Below are 23,144 nucleotides of genomic sequence, written 5' to 3' on the forward strand. Positions count from 1 at the left end.
GGGAATGGCGAAAGGGAAGCGGGAGTATTTGTCGATAACACTCAAGAAATATGTGTTACGGTTGTTGGAGGGGAGAGGACCCTTGAAGTCTATACTGATACGTTCAAAGGGGCGGGGTGCCTTGATCAGATGCGCTCGTTCGGAGTGGTAGAAGTGCGATTTGCACTTGGCTCAGACGTGGCAGTCCCTGGTGACGGTCCTGACTTCCTCAACGGAGTAGGGCAGGTTGCGGGTCTTAATAAAATGGTAAAAATGGGTGACCCCTGGATGGCAGAGGTCCGTGTGGAGGGAGCGGAGGCGGTCGATCTGCGCGCTGGCGCAGGTACTGCGGGATAGGCATCGCGAGCTCGTTGAGCTTCCCAGGACGATACAAGATATCGTAGTTGTACGTGGACAACGCGATCCGCCACCGCAAGATCTTGTCATTCTTGATCTTGCCCCTCTGTGCATTGTCGAACATGAAAGCTACTGACCGTTGGTCTGTGAGGAGGGTAAACCTCCTGTCGGCCAGATAGAGCCTCCAATATCGCACAGCTTCGACTATGGCCTGTGCCTCCTTTTCCACCGAGGAATGGCGGATTTCGGAAGCGTAGAGGGTTTGAGAAAAGAAGGCCACGGGTCTGCCCGCTTGGTTCAGGGTGGCCGCCAGAGCTACGTCAGACGCGTCTCTCTCGACCTGGAATGGGAGGGACTCGTCGATAGCATGCATCGTGGCCTTTGCGATATCCGCTTTGATGCGGCTAAAGGCCTGGCGGGCCTCCATCGACAGGGGAGAGGAGGTGGACTGGATGAGGGGGCAGGCTTTGTCGGCGTAGTTGGGGACCCACTGGGCATAATATGAGAAGAAGCCCAGGTAGCGTTTGAGGGATTTGAGGGAGTTGGGGAGGGGGAGTTCCATCAGGGGGCGCATGCGTTCGGGATCGGGGCCTATCACTCCGTTACGCACTACGTAGCCAAGGATGGCTAGACGGTCGGTGCTAAACACGCACTTATCCTTATTGTAAGTTAAATTAATGAGTTTTGCGGTTCGGAGGAATTTTTGGAGGTTGATGTCGTGGTCCTGCTGGTCGTGGCCGCAGATGGTGACGTTATCGAGATACAGAAAGGTGGCCCGTAAACCGTGCTTGTCGACCATTTGGTCCATCTCCCGTTGGAAGACGGAGACTTCATTTGTGACACCGAATGGAACCCTGAGGTAGAGGCGCCCAACTGCCTCAAACGCGGTGTACTTTCGGTCACTTGCGCGGATTGGGAGCTGGTGGTAGGCGGACTTAAGGTCCACTGTGGAGAAGACTTTGTATTTCGCGATCCTGTTAACCAGGTCGGAAATACGGGGGAGAGGATACGCGTCCAGCTGCGTAAACCTGTTGATGGTCTGCCTATAATCGATGACCATCCGATTTTTCTCCCCAGTCCGAACTACCAGCACTTGGGCTCGCCAGGGACTGTTGCTTGCCTCGATAACTCCTTCCTTAAGGAGCCTCTGGACCTCGGACCCGATGAAGGTTCGGTCCTGGGCACTGTATCGTCTGGCGACAGGTTTACAATCTGGGGTGAGATTAGCAAACAAGAACAGGGGGTCCACTTTGAGGGACGCGAGGCTGCAAACAGTAGGAGGGAGAATAGGGCCGCCGAAGTGAAAGGTCAAGCTCTGCAGGTTGCACTGGAAATCCAGGCCCAAGTGTGCCGGAGCGCATAGACGGGGGAGGATGAGGAGTTTGAAGTTTTTAAAAACCCTCCCCTGGACCGTGAGGTCCGCTATGCAGCACCCGGTGATTTGGACGGAGTGCGAACCCGAGGCCAATACAATCTTATGCTTAACTGGATGGATGGGGAGCGCGCAGCGTCTTACTGTGTCGGGGTGGACAAAACTTTCCGTGCTCCCGGAGTCCAGCAGGCATCTAATTTTGTGTCCGTTGAGCTGGATCGTTGTCGTAGTCTTGGCGAGCGTGCGTGGTCGCGACTAGTCGAGTTTGATGGAAGCAAGTCGTGGTGAGAGTTCCAGATCATCCTCGGTGGCAGAGTAATCGCTGGCACGGCCTTCCGTGTTGGCCCAAGACGGCGGCGCCCAGGACCCACACGTGGAATCGGGGTCCCAAGATGGCAGCGCCCTGGACAGCACGTGGAGCCGGGGCCCCAAGATGGCGGCGCCCATGGCCCGCACATGGCGTCTGGGGCCCAAGATGGTGGCGCCCGTGGGAACCTCGTGGCGGCTTTGGGCAGTGTCAACGGGGTCTGCGGGCCGGTCGGGGCAGCTGGGAGCGAGGGTCGGGAGGACCGTGGGGCCATTGCGGGGGCCGGGAGGTGGGCCGGAGAGGTTGGTGCGCGGCGCTGGGCCCTAGGGGGACACGGGGGGGGGCGATACGCGGTCGCTGCGCAGAACAGCAGCGACCGACTTGGTCTGGCAGACCACCGCGTAGTGGCCCTTCTTCCTGCAGCTCTTGCACAGAGCGGAGCGGGCCGGGCAGCGCGGCCGGGGGTGCTTGGAGAGACCACAAAAATAGCAACGGGGCCTCGGTTTATCGGAGCGACCCGCAGCGCAGGCTTGGGGGGGGTCGGGGTCCACGGAGGACGGGGGTGGCGCGTGCCATGAAGTCCAGGGGGTTTCCGCGCGGCCGGGGGCGTATGCGCAGGCTTTCAGGTCAGCAACCTCCAGGGGGGTTGCAAGAGTCCGTGCCTCAGCAATGCTGAGGGTGTTCTTCTCCAGCAATCATAGAACATAGAACATAGAACAGTACAGCACAGAACAGGCCCTTCGGCCCTCAATGTTGTGCCGAGCCATGATCACCCTACTCAAACCCACGTCTCCACCCTATACCGGTAACCCAACAACCCCCCCCCCCTTAACCTTACATTTATTAGGACACTACGGGCAATTTAGCATGGCCAATCCACCTAACCCGCACATCTTTGGACTGTGGGAGGAAACCGGAGCACCTGGAGGAAACCCACGCACACAGGGGGAGGACGTGCAGACTCCACACAGACAGTGACCCAGCTGGGAATCGAACCTGGGACCCTGGAGCTGTGAAGCATTTATGCTAACCACCATGCTACCCTGCTGCCCTATTGCTACCCTGCTGCCCTATAATCGTTGGCGGATAGAAGGGGACTGCATGGCAGCAACGTAAGCGTCTCTAATTAACAGTTCCATGTGCTCAGTCGCCGAAACTTGGAGACATGCGCACGTTCTCCCTAGAGCTGTGAGGGCCTGGTAAAACTCGTCGAGTGACTCACCAGCGAACTGTTGTCTAGTCGTCAGGAGATGCTGTGTGTATACGGTGGTGATATGATCTGCATACCTGTCTGCCATTGGGCCAGAACACCGGCTTACCATTGGCCCTGGTCGGTCATGTGCCTCTCGACCGATTGGCTGAGAGGCTAAGTTAACCACGCCTCCATTAACGAGGTATAAATGGACAAACGCCCGGCGATCGTCCATTCCATTGTAGACAATCGCAGAGCTATGTTCTAGTCTATTAAAGCCTGACTTTTGTAAAGCACTTGTCTCGCGTACAATTGATGGCACATCAATTTAATAGACTAAGGTTTTGAAAATGGAGTTCTGGATCAAGCCCGAATGCCTCCGCATCAGCCCGCAAACTCCAAACTCTGCAGAACTTTTCCAACTCTGGCTGACATGCCTCGAAGGGTTCCTAGCATCTACACCCACCCACCCCCCCCCCCCCCCCCAACCGGGGCACAGAAACTGCACGTCCTCCACTCCAGCGTGGGTATCGACGCCTACGCAATAATCAAAGAAGAAACGGATTATGATGACGCAATACAAAAGCTAAAAGGACAATTCATCAAACAGTCAACAGGGTATTCGCCCGACATCTGCTGGCCACCAGACGGCAGCTCCCCGGTGAGTCACTGAACCAATATTACCGGGCCCTCCATACCCTGGGGAGGAATTGCTCCTGCGTCGCAGTCTCAGCTACGGAGCACATGGAACTACTGATCAGAGACGCTTACGTGGCTGTGATGCTGTCCCCTGCTATCCGCCAGCAGATGCTGGAGAGAGACGACCTCAGCTTAACTGAGACACTGACTCTCTCCTCCTCTCTGGAGGTCGCTGATCAAAACGCCCGCTTCTATGACCCCAGCCAGGTCTCCTGGCACGCTTCACAACCGCCATCCGCCGCTCCCGACCTCCCTCAGGCCTGTGCCGCGGGACGCCCCGACAAGTCAACGGGGCCCCGCTGCTACTTTTGCGGGCTCGCGAAACAACCTCGCGCGCGCTGCCCAGCCCGTTCCGCCCTCTGTAAGAGCTGCGGGAAGAAGGGCCACTACTCCACGGACTGCCAGGCCAAAACGCTGGCTGCGGCGCTTCTGGATGCCACGCAACACTCTCCCCCCCGCCCCCAGGCCTCTGCGAATGGCCTGTGCGCCTCTCTCTCTCCTCCGGGGCCGCTCCAGCGCACCGAGCACCTCCCGACTCGCACCCGGCCTGCCGACCAGCGCGCCTCTCCGGGCCCTCCCGGTCCCTGTCTGTCCGACTCGCGAGCCTCCCACCTCCCCCGCCCCTGGGGCCTGGCACCCGACCTGCGCGCCTCTCCGGGCCCTCCCGGCCCCTTCCTGCCCGCCGCGCGAGCCTCTCCCCCCCCGCCCTCGGGCCCCGGCGCCCGACCTGCGCGCCTCTCCGGGCCCTCCCGGTCCCTGCCTGCCCGCCGCGCAAGACTCCCCCCCCCCGACCCCGGGCCCCGGCACCCGACATGCACGCCTCTCCGGGCCCTCCCGGTCCCTACCTGCCCGCCGCGCGAGTCTCCCCCACCCCGACCCCGGGCCCCGGCACCCGACATGCTCGCCTCTCCGGGCCCTCCCAGCCTCTACCTGCCTGCCGCGCGAGTCTTCTCCCCCCGCCCCCGGGCCCCGGCACCCGACAGGCTCGCCTCTCCGGGCCCTCCCGGTCCCTACTTGCCCGCTGCGCGAGTCTTCTCTCCCCGCCCCCGGGCTCCTGCGCCTGGCCTGCGCGCCTCACTTCCCCCTCTCGCAGCCGCTCCACTCGGCTCGCCGGCACCGCTAGCCCCGCCCCCAGCAACCACGTGGGCCTCCTGGGCGCCGCCATCTTGGGGTGCCGACCCCACGTGCGGGTCCTGGGCGCCGCCATCTTGGGGCGCCGACTCCACGTGCGGGTCCTGGGCGCCGACATCTTGGGGCGCCGACTCCACGTGCGGGTCTTGGGCGCCGCCATCTTGGGGCGCCGACTCCACGTTCGGGTCCTGGGCGCCGCCATCTTGGGGCGCCGACTCCACGTGCGGGTCCTGAGCGCCGCCATCTTGGGATCCCGACTCCACGTGCGGATCCTGGCCACCGCCTTCCGGGACTGGCAAGGTTTCTCCAGCATCGACTCGGACGGCGACGACGGACACGGATTTTCTCCACGGCTCGCGGCCGTTCAGCTTGACCAGCCATGTCCACGCACGCTCGCCAAAACGACAACGCTGATCCACCTCAACGGCCACGAGACGGGCTGCCTGCTGGACTCCGGGAGCACGGAAAGCTTCGTTCACCCTGACACGGTAAGACGCTGTGCGCTCCCTGTCCATCCGGTAACACACAAAATCGGGATAGCCTCAGGTTCGCACTCCATCCACATCACTGGGTGCTGCATCGCGGACCTCACGGTCCACGAGAAGGTTTTTAAAAATTATAAATTCCTTGTCCTCCCTGACCTTTGCGCACCGGCACTCCTAGGACTGGACTTCCAGTGCAACTTGCAGAGCTTGACCTTCCAATTCGGCGGCCCTATACCCCCCCTCACTGTCTGCAGCCTCCCGTCCCTCAAAGTGGACCCCCCCTCCTTGTTTGCTAATCTCACCCCCGATTGCAAACCCGTCGCGACACGGAGCAGATGGTACGGCGCTCAGGACCGGTCCTTCATCAAGTCCGAGGTCCAGAGGCTGCTGACGGAAGGGGTCATCGAGGGCAGCAACAGTCCCTGGCGAGTCCAAGTGCTGGTGGTCCGGACTGGGGAGAAAAACCGGATGGTCATCGACTATAGCCAGACCATCAACCGCAACTGGACACGTATCCTCTCCCCCGTATTTCCACCATGGTAAACGAGATCGCGAAATACAAGGTCTTCTCCACTGTGGACCTTAAGTCCGCTTATCACCAGCTCCCCATCCGCGCGAGTGACCGCATGTACACCGCGTTCGAGGCTGATGGGCGCCTCTACCACTTCCTTAGGGTTCCGTTTGGTGTCACAAATGGGGTCTCGGTCTTCCAACGGGAGAGAGACCGAATGGTCAACAAGATTACAGGCTACCTTCCCGTATTGATAACGTCACCATCTGCGGCCACGACCAGCAGGACCATGACGCCAACCTCCAGAAATTCCTCCAAACCGCAAAACTCTTTAACCTCACATACAATAAGGATAAGTGCGTGTTTAGCACCGACCGTCTAGCCATCCTCGGTTACGTAGTGCGTAAAGGAGTGATAGGCCCCGACCCCGAACGCATACGCCCCCTGATGGAACTCCCTCTCCCCAATACCCCAAAATCCCTCAAACGCTGCCTGGGGTTCTTCGCATACTCCGCCCAATGGGTTCCCAATTACGCTGACAGGGCCCGTCCCCTCATTCAAACCACGACCTTCCCGCCGTCGACGGAGGCCTGCCAGGCTTTTAGCCGCATCAAAGCGGACATCGCAAAGGCCACGATGCGCACCATCGACGAGTCCCTTCCCTTCCAGGTCGAGAGCGACGCATCAGAAGTTGCTCTGGTGGCCACCCTGAACCAAGCGGGCAGACCCGTGGCCTTCTTCTCCAGAACCCTCCAGGCTTCCGAACTCCGCCACCCCTCTGTGGAAAAGGAAGCCCAGGCCATAGTCGAAGCAGTGCGACATTGGAGGCACTATTTGGCTGGCAGGAGGTTTACCCTCCTCACAGACCAACGGTCAGTAGCCTTCATGTTTTATAATGCACAAAGGGGCAAGATCAAGAATGACAAGATCTTACGGTGGCGGATCGAGATGTCCACGTACAACTATGAGATCTTGTATCGTCCTGGGAATCTCACTCAGCCTCCTGATGCCCTGTCCCACGGTACCTGCACCAGCGCTCAGATAGACCGCCTCCGCTCCCTCCACGCGGACCTCTGCCATCCAGGGGTGACCCGCCTATACCATTTCATTAAGGCCCGCAACCTGCCTTTCTCCATCGTGGAAGTCAGGTCAGTAACCCGTGACTGCCACATCTGCGCTGAGTGCAAACCGCACTTCTACCGCCCCGAGCGCGCACACCTGATCAAAGCATCCCGCCCCTTCGAACATCTCAGCATTGACTTCAAGGTGCCCCTTCCCTCTAACAACCGCAATATTTACTTCCTGGCGGTGATTGACGAATTCTCCCGCTTTCCCTTCGCCATTCCCTGCCCCGACATGACCACATCGACCATCATTAAGGCACTCCTCTCCATCTTCTCACTGTTCGGCTACCCCACGTACATTCACAGCGATCGGGGGTCCTCCTTTATGAGCGACGAGCTGCGTCAATTCCTGCTCGACAGGGGCATTGCCTCTAGCAGGACGACCAGCTATAACCCCCGGGGTAACGGACAGGTCGAGCGGGAGAATGGTACCATCTGGAAGACCATACTACTGGCCCTCCTGTCCAGAGATCTCCCTATTTCTCGATGGCAAGAGGTGATCCCCGATGCCCTACATTCTATCCGCTCACTCCTCTGTACCGCAACTAATCAGACACCTCATGAACGTCTTCTGGTTTTCCACAGGAAGTCATCCTCCGGATCCCCTCTCCCGACGTGGCTGGTCACTCCCGAACCCATCTTGCTCCGGAAGCATGTGCGGGTGCACAAGTCCGACCCGTTAGTGGAACAAGTCCAGTTACTCCACGCTAACCCGCAGTGCGCGTATGTGGAGTACCCCGACGGTCGGCAGGACACGGTCTCCCTCCGGGACCTGGCACCCGCCGCCCCCCCCCCCCCCCCCCCCCCCCCCCACCACAGACCCCCCTCTTTTTTTTTCACCCCAGCACCCCACTCAGGTTCCCCATTCCACATCCATGGCGTCTCCACGGCCAGCTCGGGTGACAGAGACTATTCAAGGTCCATCGCTCCCGGACGTCAGCGGAACCATCGGCCGACCCGACGTCAACTCCTCCACTGCGGCGGTCTGTCAGGACGTCAAGGACCACAAAAAGACTGATCGAATCTTTCTAAAGTTCTACAGCTCCATGGACTTTGTGAACATATCGCTTTGTCTGGGCCAGTGGGAAGCCCCCAAATTCGATAAGAGAAAGGAGAGAAAATCTATCCTCCCGGCTGCTACTCATATCACCAGTTCTCTCTTCCCCCCCCCCCCCCCACCCCGGCTCTCGTTCATACCCCCCCCCGCCTTCCTTCTCCGCAAGGGGTGAATGTGGTGATATGATCTGCATACCTGTCTGCCATTGGGCCAGAACACCGGCTTACCATTGGCCCTGGTCGGTCATGTGCCTCTCGACCGATTGGCCGAGAGGCTGAGTTAATCACGCCTCCATTAACGAGGTATAAATGGACAAACGCCCGGCAATCGTCCATTCCATTGTAGACGATCGCAGAGCTATGTTCTAGTCTATTAAAGCCTGACTTTTGTAAAGCACTCGTCTCGCGTACAATTGATGGCACATCATATACTTTGTTGACCGGCCGGAGAAAGTGTCCTTTGAGAATCTCCATGGCCGCATCATAATCGCTTTTGTCCTCAATCATTGAGTATACCGCTGTGCCCACGCATGAGTGGAGGATGTGCTCCAGTTTCTGCTCCTTGGTGGGTTTGCTGGCTGCAGTCGTCAGGTAACTATTAAAACACGCATGCCAGTGTTTAAAGATTGCAGACGCATTTGAAGCATGCGGGCTGGTGCGGAGGCAGTCAGGCTTGATGCGTAGCTCCATTCCAAAATTCTAGCTGATTAAATTGATGTACCATCAATTGGACTCGAGACACGATTAAGATCCAAACTGTGGCTTTAATCAGCTAGTTGTTAGCCCGGTGGTCGACTATAGAGAAAGGCCGACCGCCGGGAACTCTGGGCACTTATACCCCGCCTGGGAGGTGGGGTCTACTTGCCTCTCGACTAATTGGTGAGCAGTCACATGTCTAGTCCCAGCCAATCGGATGAGAGGCACATGACCAGCCAGAGTCAATGGGAAACCCATGCTCTGCACCAATGGCAGTGCTCACATTCATACCACCACAAGGGTACAGAAGATGTTTACCAGGATGTTGCCTGGTATGGAGAGCATTAGCTATGAGGAGAGGATGGATAGACCTGGTTTATTCTCACTGGAATGACAGAGGTTGAGGGGTGACCTGACAGAAGTCCTCAAAACTTTGAGGGGCATCAGCATAGTGCATATTCAGAAGCTTTTGCCCAGGGTGAAAGAGTCAATTACTAGGAGACATAGGTTTAAAGTACGAGGGGCAAAGTTTAGAGGAGATGTGCGAGGGAAGGTAGTGTATGCCTGGAACTTGCTGCCGGAGGAGGTAGTGGAAGCAGGTTCGGGAGTGACGTTTAAGGGGCATCTTGACAAATAAGGTGGGAATAGAGGGATACAGACCCCAGAAGTGTAGAAGGTTTTATGTTAAACGGGCAGCATGGTCAGCACAGGCTTGGAAGATCAAAGGGCCTGTTCCTGTGCTGTACGTTTCTTCGTTCTATGTTCTTTGTTCAATATTCATTGGAGTTTAGAAGAGTGAGAGGGGATTTCATCGAAACTTACAGAATTCTAACAGGATTAGACATGGTATGGGGTATGGGGAGAAGGCAGGAGAATGGGGATGAGAAAATATCAATGTGCAATGGAAGAACAGCAGTCCTCAATAACCTCCACTAGAAAATGCGGATCCCCTGTACCTAATATATATCATCAGTAAGGGTGAAGTGTATATTATCAACCCCAATCTTTTACAGAATGTCATAAAACCACACAGCAACATTGAGTTGTCGTTTTAAGATTGGTTTGGGATATCCTGAGATTGTCAAATGTTCTATATGAGCCGATATAAAATATCTCATAGTTAGGGTTCCTCTCGGAAGGAGCGATTGCAATATGGTGGAATTTAAAATACAGATGGAGGGTGAGAAAGTAAAATCAAATACTAGTGTTTTGTGTTTAAACAAAGGAGATTACAAGGGGATGAGAGAAGAACTAGCTAAGGTAGACTGGGAGCTAAGACTTATGGTGGAACAGTTGAGGAACAGTGGAGAACCTTCCAAGCGATTTTTCACAGTGCTTAGCAAAGGTTTATACCAACAAAAAGGAAGGACGGAAGAAAGAGGGAAAATCGACCGTGGATATCTAAGGAAATAAGGGAGAGTATCAAATTGAAGGAAAAAGCATATAAAGTGGCAAAGATTGCTGGGAGATTAGAGGACTGGGAAATCTTTAGAGGGCAACAGAAAGCTACTAAAAAAGCTATAAAGAAGAGTAAGATAGAGTATGAGAGTAAACTTGCTCAGAATATAAAAATAGACAGTAAGTTTTTACAAATATATAAGACAAAAAAGAGTGGCTAAGGTAAATATTGGTCCTTTAGAGGATGAGAAGGGAGTTTTAATAATGGGAAATGAGGAAATGGCTGAGGAACTGAACAGGTTTTTTGGGTCGGTCTTCACAGTGGAAGACACAAATAACATGCCAGCGACTGATAGAAATGAGGCTATGACAGGTGAGGACCTTGAGAGGATTGTTATCACTAAGGAGGGAGTGATGGGCAAGCTAATGGGGCTAAAGGTAGACAAGTCTCCTGGCCCTGATGGAATGCATCCCAGAGTGCTAAAAGAGATGGCTAGGGAAATTGCAGATGCACTAGTGATAATTTACCGAAATTCACTAGACTCTGGGGTGGTCCCGGTGGATTGGAAATTAGCAAACGTGACGCCACTGTTTAAAAAAGGAGGTAGGCAGAAAACAGGAAATTATAGGCCAGTGAGCTTAACTTCGGTAGTAGGGAAGATGCTGGAATCTATCATCAGGGAAGAAATTGTGAGGCATCTGGATAGAAATTGTCCCATTGGGCAGACGCAGCATGGGTTCGTAAAGGGCAGGTCATGCCTAACTAATTTAGTGGAATTTTTTGAGGACATTACTAGTGCAGTAGATAACGGGGAGCCGATGGATGTGGTATATCTGGATTTCCAGAAAGCCTTTGACAAGGTGCCACACAAAAGGTTGCTGCATAAGATAAAGATGCATGGCATTAAGGGTAAAGTAGTAGCATGGATAGAGGATTGGTTAATTAATAGAAAGCAAAGAGTTGGGATAAATGGGTGTTTCTCTGGTTGGCAATCAGTAGCTAGTGGTGTCCCTCAGGGATCCGTGTTGGGCCCACAATTGTTCACAATTTACATAGATGATTTGGAGTTGGGGACCAAGGGCAATGTGTCCAAGTTTGCGGATGACACTAAGATGAGTGGTAAAGCGAAAAGTGCAGAGAATACTGGAAGTCTGCAGAGGGATTTGGATAGGTTAAGTGAATGGGCTCGGGTCTGGCAGATGGAATACAATGTTGACAAATGTGAGGTTATCCATTTTGGTAGGAATAACAGCAAACGGGATTATTATTTAAACGATAAAATATTAAAGCATGCCGCTGTTCAGAGAAACTTGGGTGTGCTAGTGCATGAGTCACAGAAGGTTGGTTTACAAGTGCAACAGGTGATTAAGAAGGCAAATTGAATTTTGTCCTTCATTGCTAGAGGGATGGAGTTTAAGACTAGGGAGGTTATGTTGCAATTGTATAAGGTGTTAGTGCGGCCACACCTGGAGTATTGTGTTCAGTTTTGGTCTCCTTACTTGAGAAAGGACGTACTGGCGCTGGAGGGTGTGCAGAGGAGATTCACTAGGTTAATCCCAGAGCTGAAGGGGTTGGATTATGAGGAGAGGTTGAGTAGACTGGGACTGTACTCATTGGAATTTAGAAGGATGAGGGGGGATCTTATAGAAACATTTAAAATTATGAAGGGAATAGATAGGATAGATGCGAGCAGGTTGTTTCCACTGGCGGGTGACAGCAGAACTAGGGGACATTGCCTCAAAATAAGGGGAAGTAGATTTAGGACTGAGTTTAGGAGGAACTTCTTCACCCAAAGGGTTGTGAATCTATGGAATTCCTTGCCCAGTGAAGCAGTTGAGGCTCCTTCATTACATGTTTTTAAGGTAAAGATAGATAGTTTTTTGAAGAATAAAGGGATTAAGGGTTATGGTGTTCGGGCCGGAAAGTGGAGCTGAGTCCACAAAAGATCAGCCATGATCTAATTGAATGGCGGAGCTGGCTCGAGGGGCCAGATGGCCTACTCCTGCTCCTAGTTCTTATGTTCTTATATTCTTATCTTCTTATATTATCTGAAAAGCATTGTATAATTTTATTAATTTATTAATACCATTAATATTCATTAATATTATTTTTTTAACTTTTAGATGTAATTTTAAAAGGAAGCCAATGTAACACTTGACTGAGAGCAGAGTTTTTGTACCTGACTAAAAGGATCCTCTTCGCCTTCAGGTTTCCTGAAATGTACATTGCTGGACATACCAGATGCTGGGGACAATAGAGTATGTGGCCTAAGAATGAAACCATTCCACAATATATTTGATTTTCTTGTCTAAAATTTTACATGTTCAGGAACAGAGCATACAATATAACTTATCACAACCCTTTTTTATCACCATTCTCAGAACATGTCTCAGTATGTGTATAAACTGAGCTAACTGCAATGGCACAAATCAAAAATCTTCCAGTTAAAACAGCTTATATATTTTGTGAAAATTTATCTCAGTGACAAACGGCTGAGTTTTCAGAGTCAGGAGGACTCTGTGGATCTTTAAAATTGGTGGGTGGGACTCGGATGTAAAGGTTTAAATTTTACAAATGCATTTTTTCCCAGCAGAGGGTAGGAGCGGGGTGTAACTCACACAGGGCAAAAACCCAAACTCAGCAGGGCCATTTGCAAATAGTGCTGGGTTCAAACTGAGCCAATTTTGTCTGGGCCAAGAGCCTTAACCCACAGTGCAGCTGTCCTGAACTGATGGAGTAAATGTTAAGGCTCCTGCAGAACATCTTTAAGTGTCATGATGTGAATTTTTAAAATATTATCTGCTCTTCCAAAGTGATAAAAAAAGCCAAGTGAGAGTTGAAAAAACACTTTGCCGGATAGCTTCCCAGTTTCATCAGAGGGCTTTATTGATGTCATAAGACATAAATGATGTCATAAACCTTTTTAAATTAAACCTCACTTTCTACGTATTTAAAAATGGGCTTTGCCAGAGCAAAGACATAGGGCGGGATTCTCCATCGCCCGACGCCGGTATCGTAATCGGTGATCGGGCAGACAATCCCTGCTTACGACCGTATCGGGACCAGCACTTGTTTTTAGATGCACCACCCCCTCCAAAACAGCGTCATCGAGGAGTGCGCCGCAAGCAATTGGGACCGCCTCAGGACGTTACCTGAAGGCCCTGCCCCAATGCTCTGCCTCCGATGAGCCGAGTTTACGATGGTGCGGGAGACGTGTGCTCTCACTTTTTGTGAACCCATCGTAGCGGCTGTGGACTGTGTCGCGTGCCGCCATGATTGGGGCGGGGAGCCATGTTGCTGGCCGCGGGGGGGCTTCAGCGAAGGTTGGGGGATTGGTGGGGGATGGCCCGGGGGTGTCCAGAGGGGCACTATCTGGCAGGTCGGGTTCCCGCACGGACAGTGCCATGTTGTAGGGCTGGACCACTGCAGGACGTCGCCGTGCGCATGCGCGACCATGGACCCAGCAATTCTCCAGGCATTTATATCGGGAAGGCCGTGCGTATTACGTGGCGTGGCTGCTCACCCCTCACCAGTCGGAGGATCGTTGCTGGACCTCGCCGATTTTTTTGTTGCAAAACTAGACACTTCCTCCGGATATAGCCTCAAAATCAGAGAATCCAGCCCATGGTTGCTGCAGGTCACATGATTTTGCAAGTTGGCCACAGTTGAGGAAAATTCTTACAATAATTACAGGACAAAGCTCAATCCTCATCCTTGTGGAATCAATGTCTGGATCCTTACAATCAATGAAACAAGCGAGCAGCAGATGGTCTGTCACTCGAGCCTCAACTGATAACAAATAGAGAAAGTCCTATCTCCCACCTGGTGTTTGCACTCGCGATTAAGCCGTTCGCCATCACCTTAAGAAGTTTTGGGGTATAGAAAGGGATAGTGCTGGGGGGATAGAGCATAGGGTGTCCTTATATGACGATGACTTGTTGTATGTGTCAGAACCGGGTGTGTCAATAGGGGGGAATATTGGAGCTGCTTCGGGTGTTTGGGTCATTCTTGGGGTACAAACTAAATCTGGACAAGAGTGAGTATTTTGTGGTGTCTCAGCCAGGGGTGGGGTGGCTATTCCATAGGGCAGGGACTCACTTTAGATACCTGGGGATATAGGCTGTTCGGGATTGTGGGGGGGGGGGGAGCTCTGTAGGTACAGCATTTCTAGTTTGGTGGGGGGGTGTGAAATCTGATCTGGCAAGGTGGGATGGTCTCCCTCTGTCTCTGGTGGGTCGGTTACAGGCGGTTAAAATGAGCGTGTTGCCGCGATTTCTGTTTATTTTCCAATGCTGCCGAGCTCGGTCAGATGGGTTGATTCCCAGTGGGTTAGAATGGAGGAGAGCTTGTGTAGGGGTTGAAGGCACTAGCAACAGTGCCTCTCCCGACGGCCTGGGAAAATACTCATGGAGTCAGGTAGTGTTAGCTTCGTTGAAAATTTTGAGGCAGTTTTGCCAGCACTTCGGGTTTGGGGCAGAGTCAAAGGGTTCCTTTCCCTGGAATCAGGGGAACCATAGATTTGAGCTAGGGAAGTGGGATGGAAATTTTCAGAGATGGGAGGAGAAAGGAATTAGGACACTAAAAGATTTGTTTCTTGGGGATCGGTTTGCAGGATTGAAGGAGCTGGGAGCGAATTATTGGCTGGAGCACGAGGAAATATTTAGATACATGCAAGTTCAAGACCTTGCCAGAAAGGAGATACAGAGCTTCCTGGTAGAGCCGGCCTCCACATTGCTGGAGGAGGTGCTGACGACAGGGAGGGAAGGGGATAGTGTCGGCAGTTTACGGGGCTATTTTGGAAGAGGAGAAGGCACCGCTGGAAGGGATCAAGGCAAAGTGGGAGGAAGTGTTGGCAGAGGATGCTCTGGAGGGTGAATGCCTCCACCTCGTGTGCGGGGTTGGGGCTGATACAGCTGAAGGTGGTATATAGAGCACACCTCACAAGGGCGAGGATGAGCCGGCTCTTTGAGAGGGTAGAAGATGTGTGTGAACTTTGCGGGGGGGGGGGGGGGGGGCGCAAGCCACATTCATATGTTTTGGTCCTGTCCAAAGCTGGAGAATTACTGGAAGGAAGTTTTTAGGGTAATCTCTAAAGCGGTGCACGTGAAACAGGACCCGGACCCCCGGGAGGCCATATTTGGGTGTCGGACCAGCCAGGGTTGGAAATGATTGAGGAGGCAGATGTTGTAGCCTTCGCCTCGTTGATCACCCAAAGTTGGATCCTGTTGGGATGGCGATCAAACTCTCCCTCCTATGCCCTGACGTGGCAGGGGGACCTGCTGGAATTCATAACTTTTGAGAAGGTTAAGTTTGAACTGAGGGGAAGGATGGAGGGGTTCTACAATCATGGGCATTATTCATTATGTACTTTCAATAGTATGATTACATCGAACATTAGGGGTGGTTTGGGAGGGCGGCTGTGTGTGTTAATGGTAACTATGGGTGATTCCTGATTCCTTTTTGTTATTTGTTTATGTTAACATGCAGGCTGCTGTTTGGGGGTTTGGTGGGAAGATGGGATGGTTGTTTTGATATGGGATTGACATTGTATTCGTTACTGATTATTGTGTATTGTTGGTGGGTGCAAATTTGGGAGAAAATGTGAAAAAGGAGAATAAAAATATTTATTTAAAAAAGAAGCAAAAGCTCCTCTTTCCCCAAAATGTCCCCTTTTAATCCCTTCCTTGCTAGCCTCATCTGCCTCTGTCCTCAGTAATTCTAGGGCCAGTTGGTATCTTTTGTTGATTTATCACCTCTTATGATTCTTGCTGGCTCTTCATGGGGTACAGATGCTCAAACTTTAAGGACCTCAGCTCTTACCATCATTTGCTCAATTGCAGGGTGCTGTGCACCAGTATGATATCACTCATTCTACACCAATCTTATCGATACCATCTCTACGCAACCAATGTGTATCACCTTGGGTACCCACCGATCAACTCAACCCTCCCCTGGCTCCCAGTCCAGAGCTATATCCTACCCCCTCACATAAGGAGGGAGATTGCAACAAAGAAGCTCCTGGAGACGGTTTACATCAATCTAAGCCTGTTGATACAGAAGAACCTTACTAATCCACCTGCTGCTCGCCTCCCGTCCTGCCAGCTTGCATGGCTAAGAACACCGTACCGAGCAATCACAGCAGAGGGCATGTGGCAGCAGGAATAGAACCAACATGCCATCACTAAAAAAACACTTCTTCATCACAGATCCCACAGACCACACCTGGCTTCAACCTACCATGCGAACAACGGGCACTCCTCAACTGTTTCTACACTGGTCTAGCCCTTGGTACAGTACATTGACACATGTGGGGTCTTGCAGGGAACCCAGACTGAAGCTGTGGTGTACCCCAATCAATTACTCACATTATTGAAGGCTTCCCTTGACAAATTCCAGCGGAGGTCTCGGTGAGCTCCATAAGACCATAAGATATAATAACAGAATTAGGCCACTCGGCCCATTGAGTCTGCTCTGCCATTCATGGCTGATATTTTTCTCATCCCCAATCACCTGCCTTCTCCCCATAACCCTCGATGCCCTTATTAATCAAGAACCTATCTATCTCTGTCTTAAAGACACATGGTGATTTGGCCTCCACAGCCTTCTGCGGCAAAGAGTTCCACAGATTCACCACCCTCTGGTTGAGGTGGCTGAGGATTCCTCCTCATCTCTTTTAAAAGATCATCCCTCTAGTCTAAGATCATGTCCTCTGGTTGTAGATTTTCCAGAGGACACAATCTCCATTTAACCACTGCTGAATCACTTGCCTGGCTTGGTGATTATTGATGTGGAGATGCCGGTGTTGGTCTTACAACACCAGGTTAAAGTCCAACAGGTTTGTTTCAAATCACTAGCTTTCGGGGCGCAACTCCTGATCACTTCTTGGTGATTATTACACATGTTTTTTTAAAAAATGCTCATGTTTTCCGGTCCAGCTGTGGTGGGATACAAAATGTTCCTGACTTCTTGATCAAGGACGAGAAACTACCCACTATGCCTCAAGACTTCTGCTGAGCAAAAACATTTGGGTATTATGCGCATCATGGTCAAAACTCTGCCAACATTCACTCTCAAGGTGCTTCCATAGAATGACCACTTTGGTGTGGTAGGAACTGCATTTTTTAGAAATGGGAGAAAATTACTAATTCAAATTTAGTGATAAGCACATGGGGTATTACTGAGCAACACAATACACCAGTACATAGGCTAGGGTGAAGAATGACATCTTATCAACCTTGGGGATATTTTGTTTATTTTTTTTATTTGTCCATGGAATTTTGCATCCCTGGCAGGGTCAACAATTATTTCCCATCCTGACCTAACTGCCCCTGAGAAGGTGGAGCTGACATCTTGTACCACTACAGTCTGTGTGGTGTATGCAGACCCTCAGTGCTGTTAGGTAGGGAGTTCCAGGATTTTGAGTTAATAATAATGAAGGCCTTTGTTGAGGCCTATGTCTAAGTCAATGTTGAGTGGTTTGTCCAATTTTATTATTTTTAAGTGCTTTTGTAGCAATTTATGTAGCTGGATGGTTTACTAGGCCATATCAGAGTGTAGTTAAGAGTCAGCCACATGTTGTGGATGTGGAATCACATGTTGACCAGAATGTGTAAGGACAGCAGATTTCCTTACATAAAAACAAATCTAGTTCTCTTATGCAGTTTCATGGGCACCATTCCTGATGCTCGTTTTTTATTCCAATTTATTTGATTTAGCAAATTTAATTTCCTGAACTTTTGTGGTGGGATACTTCTTACCTGGTAAAACATTTCCTCATTGGAATGTTATATGCTCCTATTATGTTAATAAGCAGCTTGATGCCTCCATCAGTCAATGTCTGTGCAGGTATTTTTTTTCTCTCCTTACGCAGTGGTCTCAATGTTTTTCGAGGTGCAATCAAGTTTAGGAAGGCAAGACTTACTTGGCTTTAACACAAGAAATAATACATGGTAATAAGTTTAGACATTTGGTGTTGATAACATTCAATTCCAACAAGTAAACGTGAACACAGTACAATTTTATTTTCATCTTTAGCTTTTAGTTTACAACATATCTAAATTATTAGTGGAACCTATTTTTAGTCTCAGATATAACAATGTAATTCTGCACAGAATTTTGGCAATACGTGGTGAGAAGAGATGAAAATTGTTTAGGATGGAAAATTGTTTATGGATATGATTTGATCGAACCTCCTGCAATGATCTCCCAATTTCCACTGCGTGTCCAGTGTTCCACTCCAGGGTCATTCAAAATATATGCAAAAAGCTATCAAAACAAAATGATAATGAGAGCATTATGTCCTCCAATCCATGTGCTCAGCACAATAAAATTATACCAGAATAGTGCCACATTATATAAATAAAATGTTGAACAAAGGAGTGGATGGAACTTTAAAAAGCGAAACTGAATCCCGGACATGAGGCCAGGGCCTGAGAGTGCTCTGGAAGGGCCCATGGATTTTTAGCTTCTCTCACCCCCAAAGAAATTTGGATTCTTCTCCTGAGTTAAAGTTTGCATTAGACAAATAAAGTTAGTATATTTATACAAATTAAACTATATCTGGAGAAATCTTCAAAATTAAATTATTTCTTAAGAATTTTATAAACCCTTTAATTAACCATTTTTGGACAGTATTAGTTTGCTTATTTAAGGAGGGATGTAAATGTGTTGGAAACAGTTCAGAGAAAGTTTTACTAGACTACTACCTGGAATGGGAAGGTTATCTTAATGGTAAAGACTGGATACGTTAGGCTTGTATCTGCTGGAGTTTAGAAGTGTAAGAGGCAACTTGATTGAAACATAAAAGATCCTAAGGGGACTTGACAAGGGCGGATTAGAATGGATGTTTCCTCTTGAAGGAGAATCTAAAAATAGAGGTCACTGTTTAAAACTAAGACGTCGCTCATTTAAGACAGAGATGAGGGAAATGTTTATCTTTCAAAGGTTCGTGAATTTTTGGAACTCCATTCCTCAAAAGATGGTGGAGGCAGACTCTTTGAATATTTTTAAAGCAAAGGTAGAAAGGTTATTGATAAGCAAGGGGGCAAAAGGTTATCAGGGGTAGGCAGGAGTGTGTAGTTGGGGTTACAATCAGCAGCTGTGATCTTATTAAATAGCGTAGCAGGTTCAAAGTGCCAAGTGGCCTACCCCTGCTCCTAATTTGTATGTTCAAATGCTTGTACTTATGCCTATTTCATTAATATAATCTTCTTAATTTACCGTGGAAAATGTGCAATTAATGAATGTGTAATTCTGAGAACAAATTAAACTCTTAAGTGCTTTAGCTAAAAACATGTGAAAAGATGATAAGATATAGAACATTGGCCAGAAATGCAAATACAGCATGGCTGTTCATATGTTCAAATTAGGCATCAAGCATCCAACAGGGTAGATCAAGCATATATACTCATGTGTGGGAAATGAACTATCCATCACTGCTGAAGGCAGAAAATGAGACATCCAGGGTTATTTGCACATACAAATACAGGCATAACACCTGTCTGAGACACTCATTGGAAAATTGGAAAAATGGATATCCCTGAACTTCCACGAAAAGTTGCTCCTCACATGGCCTAATCAGCGATCCTAAAAGAGACCATTGCATGCTATCATTAAAAACGTATTTCTTAATTGTTTAAATAAATGTGGAGCTTGGAGGTAAAACCCAGTGCTGCTGGCGCACAATGGGTGCGATCTAACCGAAAAGTTTCTAAGGGTTCATTTAATGGAAAAGTTTCTAAATGTGGTAACGGGCGGGAACTGCCGCGAGCTTACCAATACTCAGTCCGGCAAGGCCCTCACCGGTAAACGTTAATTGGACCACTTAACGAGACCCCACTGGCTCATGCTGTAAATGATGGTCCCGCTGCCTCATTCACTGGGACCGCACCCGCCAGCTCCCCGCTAACAAGGGAGAGCATCACTTAAACTGATCCTGCAGAGCAAACCCTAGAGAGCATGCAGACATGCCACCGAGAAGACCAGCCCCACGGTTCGGTGATGCCCACCTGGCCAGAATGTTGGACGTGGTCAAGATCAAACCTGAATACCTTGTTCCCCCGAGGGGTTCGGAGGATCAGCCACAGGGCAGCCAGTGGCACCTGGGGGTAGTAGCAGCGGCCAATAGCTCGGGGAGTGTCACCAGGAGGACTGGCACTGAGTGCTGTAAGAAGATCAACAACCTCTACCAGGCTGCACAGGTGGCTTGGCACCAATTTTGACAGTTGCCGGCCTCCTCCTCTGGGACCCTCCCTGGCCTGGTGGGATTTCCCCCCCCCCAAGTAAGTGTGGTGAACATACTATAGTAACCATTCGCTCCTGTACTACATTGTATCACGCTGTTGCCCATGTGGGCTCCACCTATGGACCATTGTACTTTACTACACTGATTGTATCATGTTGGTGCCCTTGTGGGCTCCGTCACTGGCTCCGCCCCCTTGAGGGGAGGTATAAAGAGCAGCTGCCCTGTAGGCGGCTCTCTTCGCACAGGGCTAAATAGCTGGCTTTTAAAGCAGACCAAGGCAGGCCAGCAACACTGTTCAATTCCCATACCAGCCTCCCTGAACAGGCGCCGGAATGTGGCGACTAGGGGCTTTTCACAGTAACGTCATTTGAAGCCAACTTGTGACAGTAAGCGATTTTCATTTCATTAATTTCATTTCATTTCATTTGTAGAGCAGTCGCAGGCAGGCACAGTTCTAGTTGATTAAAGCCATTGTTCACTTCAACTCTCTGTCTTGTGTGAATTGATGATTGCATTAAGTTAATCAACTACAACATCGCTATGGAAGCAGCCCTCAAACCTGACTGACTGGAACTTGACCCACAGGCCGCGGAAGCCAATGGGGTTTTTTCACACTGGCTCCGATGTTTTGAGGCCTACCTCGCCGCCTACTCCTCACCCACCATCACCGACAAACAGAAGCTGAGCCTCCTCCACGCCCGGGTGAGCCATCGAATCTCCATACAAATCGAGGAAGCGACCACATACGCAGACGCCCTCGCGATGCTGAAACGCCTATACGTGAGGCCGGTGAACAAAGTGTACGCGTGGTATCTCCTCACCACTCGCCACCAATGCCCCGGGGAATCGCTGGAGGAGTACATACGCAACCTCAAAGTCCTCACGCGAAGCTGCAACTACCACGCCGTTACGACCTCCCAACATATGGAACTCACCGTCCGGGATGCCTACATGGCTGGAGTCCGGTCCAACTACGTCAGATAGTGCCTGCTCGAGAAGGACGCACTCGACCTAGAAGAGACGGTAAAACTAGCCACCTCCCTAGAAGTAGCTTTCCAAAGCCTCAACTCTTTCCCGTTGGATTATGCGACCCCCACATGGACCTCCGACCAGAGAGTACCCTAGGCCTGTGCCGTGCGGCTGCCCGCCCAACCCGGAGAGCTACCCTGCTATTTCTGCGGCCAGCACCAGCACTGCAGGCAGCGCTGCCTGGCTCGGAACGTGAACTGCAGTGACTGTGGCAAGAAAGGACACTTTGCCAAAGTTTGCCTGGTCAGGTCCAAATCCTCCAAATCACAGGCCCGACTCTCGGACTCACAGGCCCGCAGACCCCGCAGTGTGGCTGCGTGCCTCCCGGCTCCACCCCCTCCGGATGCGTCAGCTGTCTCATGTTGTCCGTGGAAGCAGCTATCTTCAACTCTGCACAACGCGTGCAACTCACGGGGGCCGCCACCTTGGCTGCTGTCTCTCACACGGCCCGCCATGTGCAACTCATGGGGGCCGCCATCTTGGACACCATCTTCCTCGCCTCCCAACGCGTGTGACCGATGGGGGCCCCCATTTTGCCGGCCATCTGCAACGCCGCCGACACGTGCGACGGAAGGGGGCAGCCATCTTGGGACCACCCCATTACCTCTGACCATGCTGCCTACCCGCAAATCGGCACGGTCACCCTCGACCAGTGACGCCCAAAACACCTCCGGAACTCCATGATGACCGTCCTGGTCAATGGACATGAAACGCCTTGCCTGTTTGACTCCGGGAGCACGGAGAGCTTCATTCACCCATACATGGTAAGGCGCTGTTCACTCCAAATCTCCCCCACACTTCAAACAATCTCCCTCGCTTCCAGATCGCACTCAGTGCAGATCCAGGGGTACACAGTCGCGAACCTCGCAATACACGCCGCCTGAGTATGCCAATTTTAAACTGTCCTCCCCGATCTCTGCGCTCCTCTCCTGTTGGGACTGGATTTCCAGTGCAAGCTCAGGAGCCTGACCCTGAATTTTGGCGGGCCACTACCCCCTCTCACCGTATGTAGCCTCGCGACCCTGAAGGTCGACCCTCCCCTGCTTTTCGCAAATCTCACCGCCAGCTGTAAACCAGTCGCCACCAGAAGCAGGCGATACAGTATCCAGGACATGACTTTTATCAGGTCCGAGGTCCAGCGACTCTTGCGGGAAAGGATCATCGAGGCCAGCAATAGCTCCTGGAGAGCTCAGGTGGTGGTCATCAGGACTGGGGAAAAGAACCGGATGGTTGTAGACTACAGCAAACCACAAACCGGTACACGCACCTCGATGCGTACCCCCTCCCCTGGATAGCGGACATGTGTAATCAGATCGCACGCTACCGAGTCTTCTCCACGGTGGATCTGAAGTCCGCTTACCACCAGCTCCCAATCCGCCAGGAGGACCACCACTACACGGCCTTTGAGGCAGACGGCCGCATCTTCCACTTCATCCAAGTCCCTTTCGGCGTCACCAACGGGGTCTCGGTCTTCCATAGAACAAAGGACTGAATGGTGGACCAGTATGGGCTGCGGGCCCCATTTCCGTACCTGGACAACGTCAGCATCTGTGGCCACAACCAG

At 51.3% G+C, this 23,144-nt stretch overlaps 1 protein-coding gene across 9 annotated transcripts in view; it reads right to left on the minus strand.

Moving 5' to 3' along the window:
• The window catches only part of LOC119951075 (coiled-coil and C2 domain-containing protein 2A-like), a 610,180-nt gene that overhangs the window by 203,063 nt on the left and 383,973 nt on the right, over positions 1-23,144 (minus strand). For all 9 annotated transcript variants that reach the window (XM_038774117.1, XM_038774121.1, XM_038774113.1 and 6 more), the window contains 2 exons: positions 18,066-18,233; positions 12,488-12,575 (listed from right to left, as the gene is read on the minus strand). In XM_038774117.1, the coding sequence (XP_038630045.1) occupies positions 12,488-12,575; positions 18,066-18,233 (256 nt within the window). The remainder of the gene's footprint in view (positions 1-12,487; positions 12,576-18,065; positions 18,234-23,144) is intronic.

Source organism: Scyliorhinus canicula, chromosome 16, assembly GCF_902713615.1.
Source record: "Scyliorhinus canicula chromosome 16, sScyCan1.1, whole genome shotgun sequence".
Taxonomy (NCBI): domain Eukaryota; kingdom Metazoa; phylum Chordata; class Chondrichthyes; order Carcharhiniformes; family Scyliorhinidae; genus Scyliorhinus; species Scyliorhinus canicula.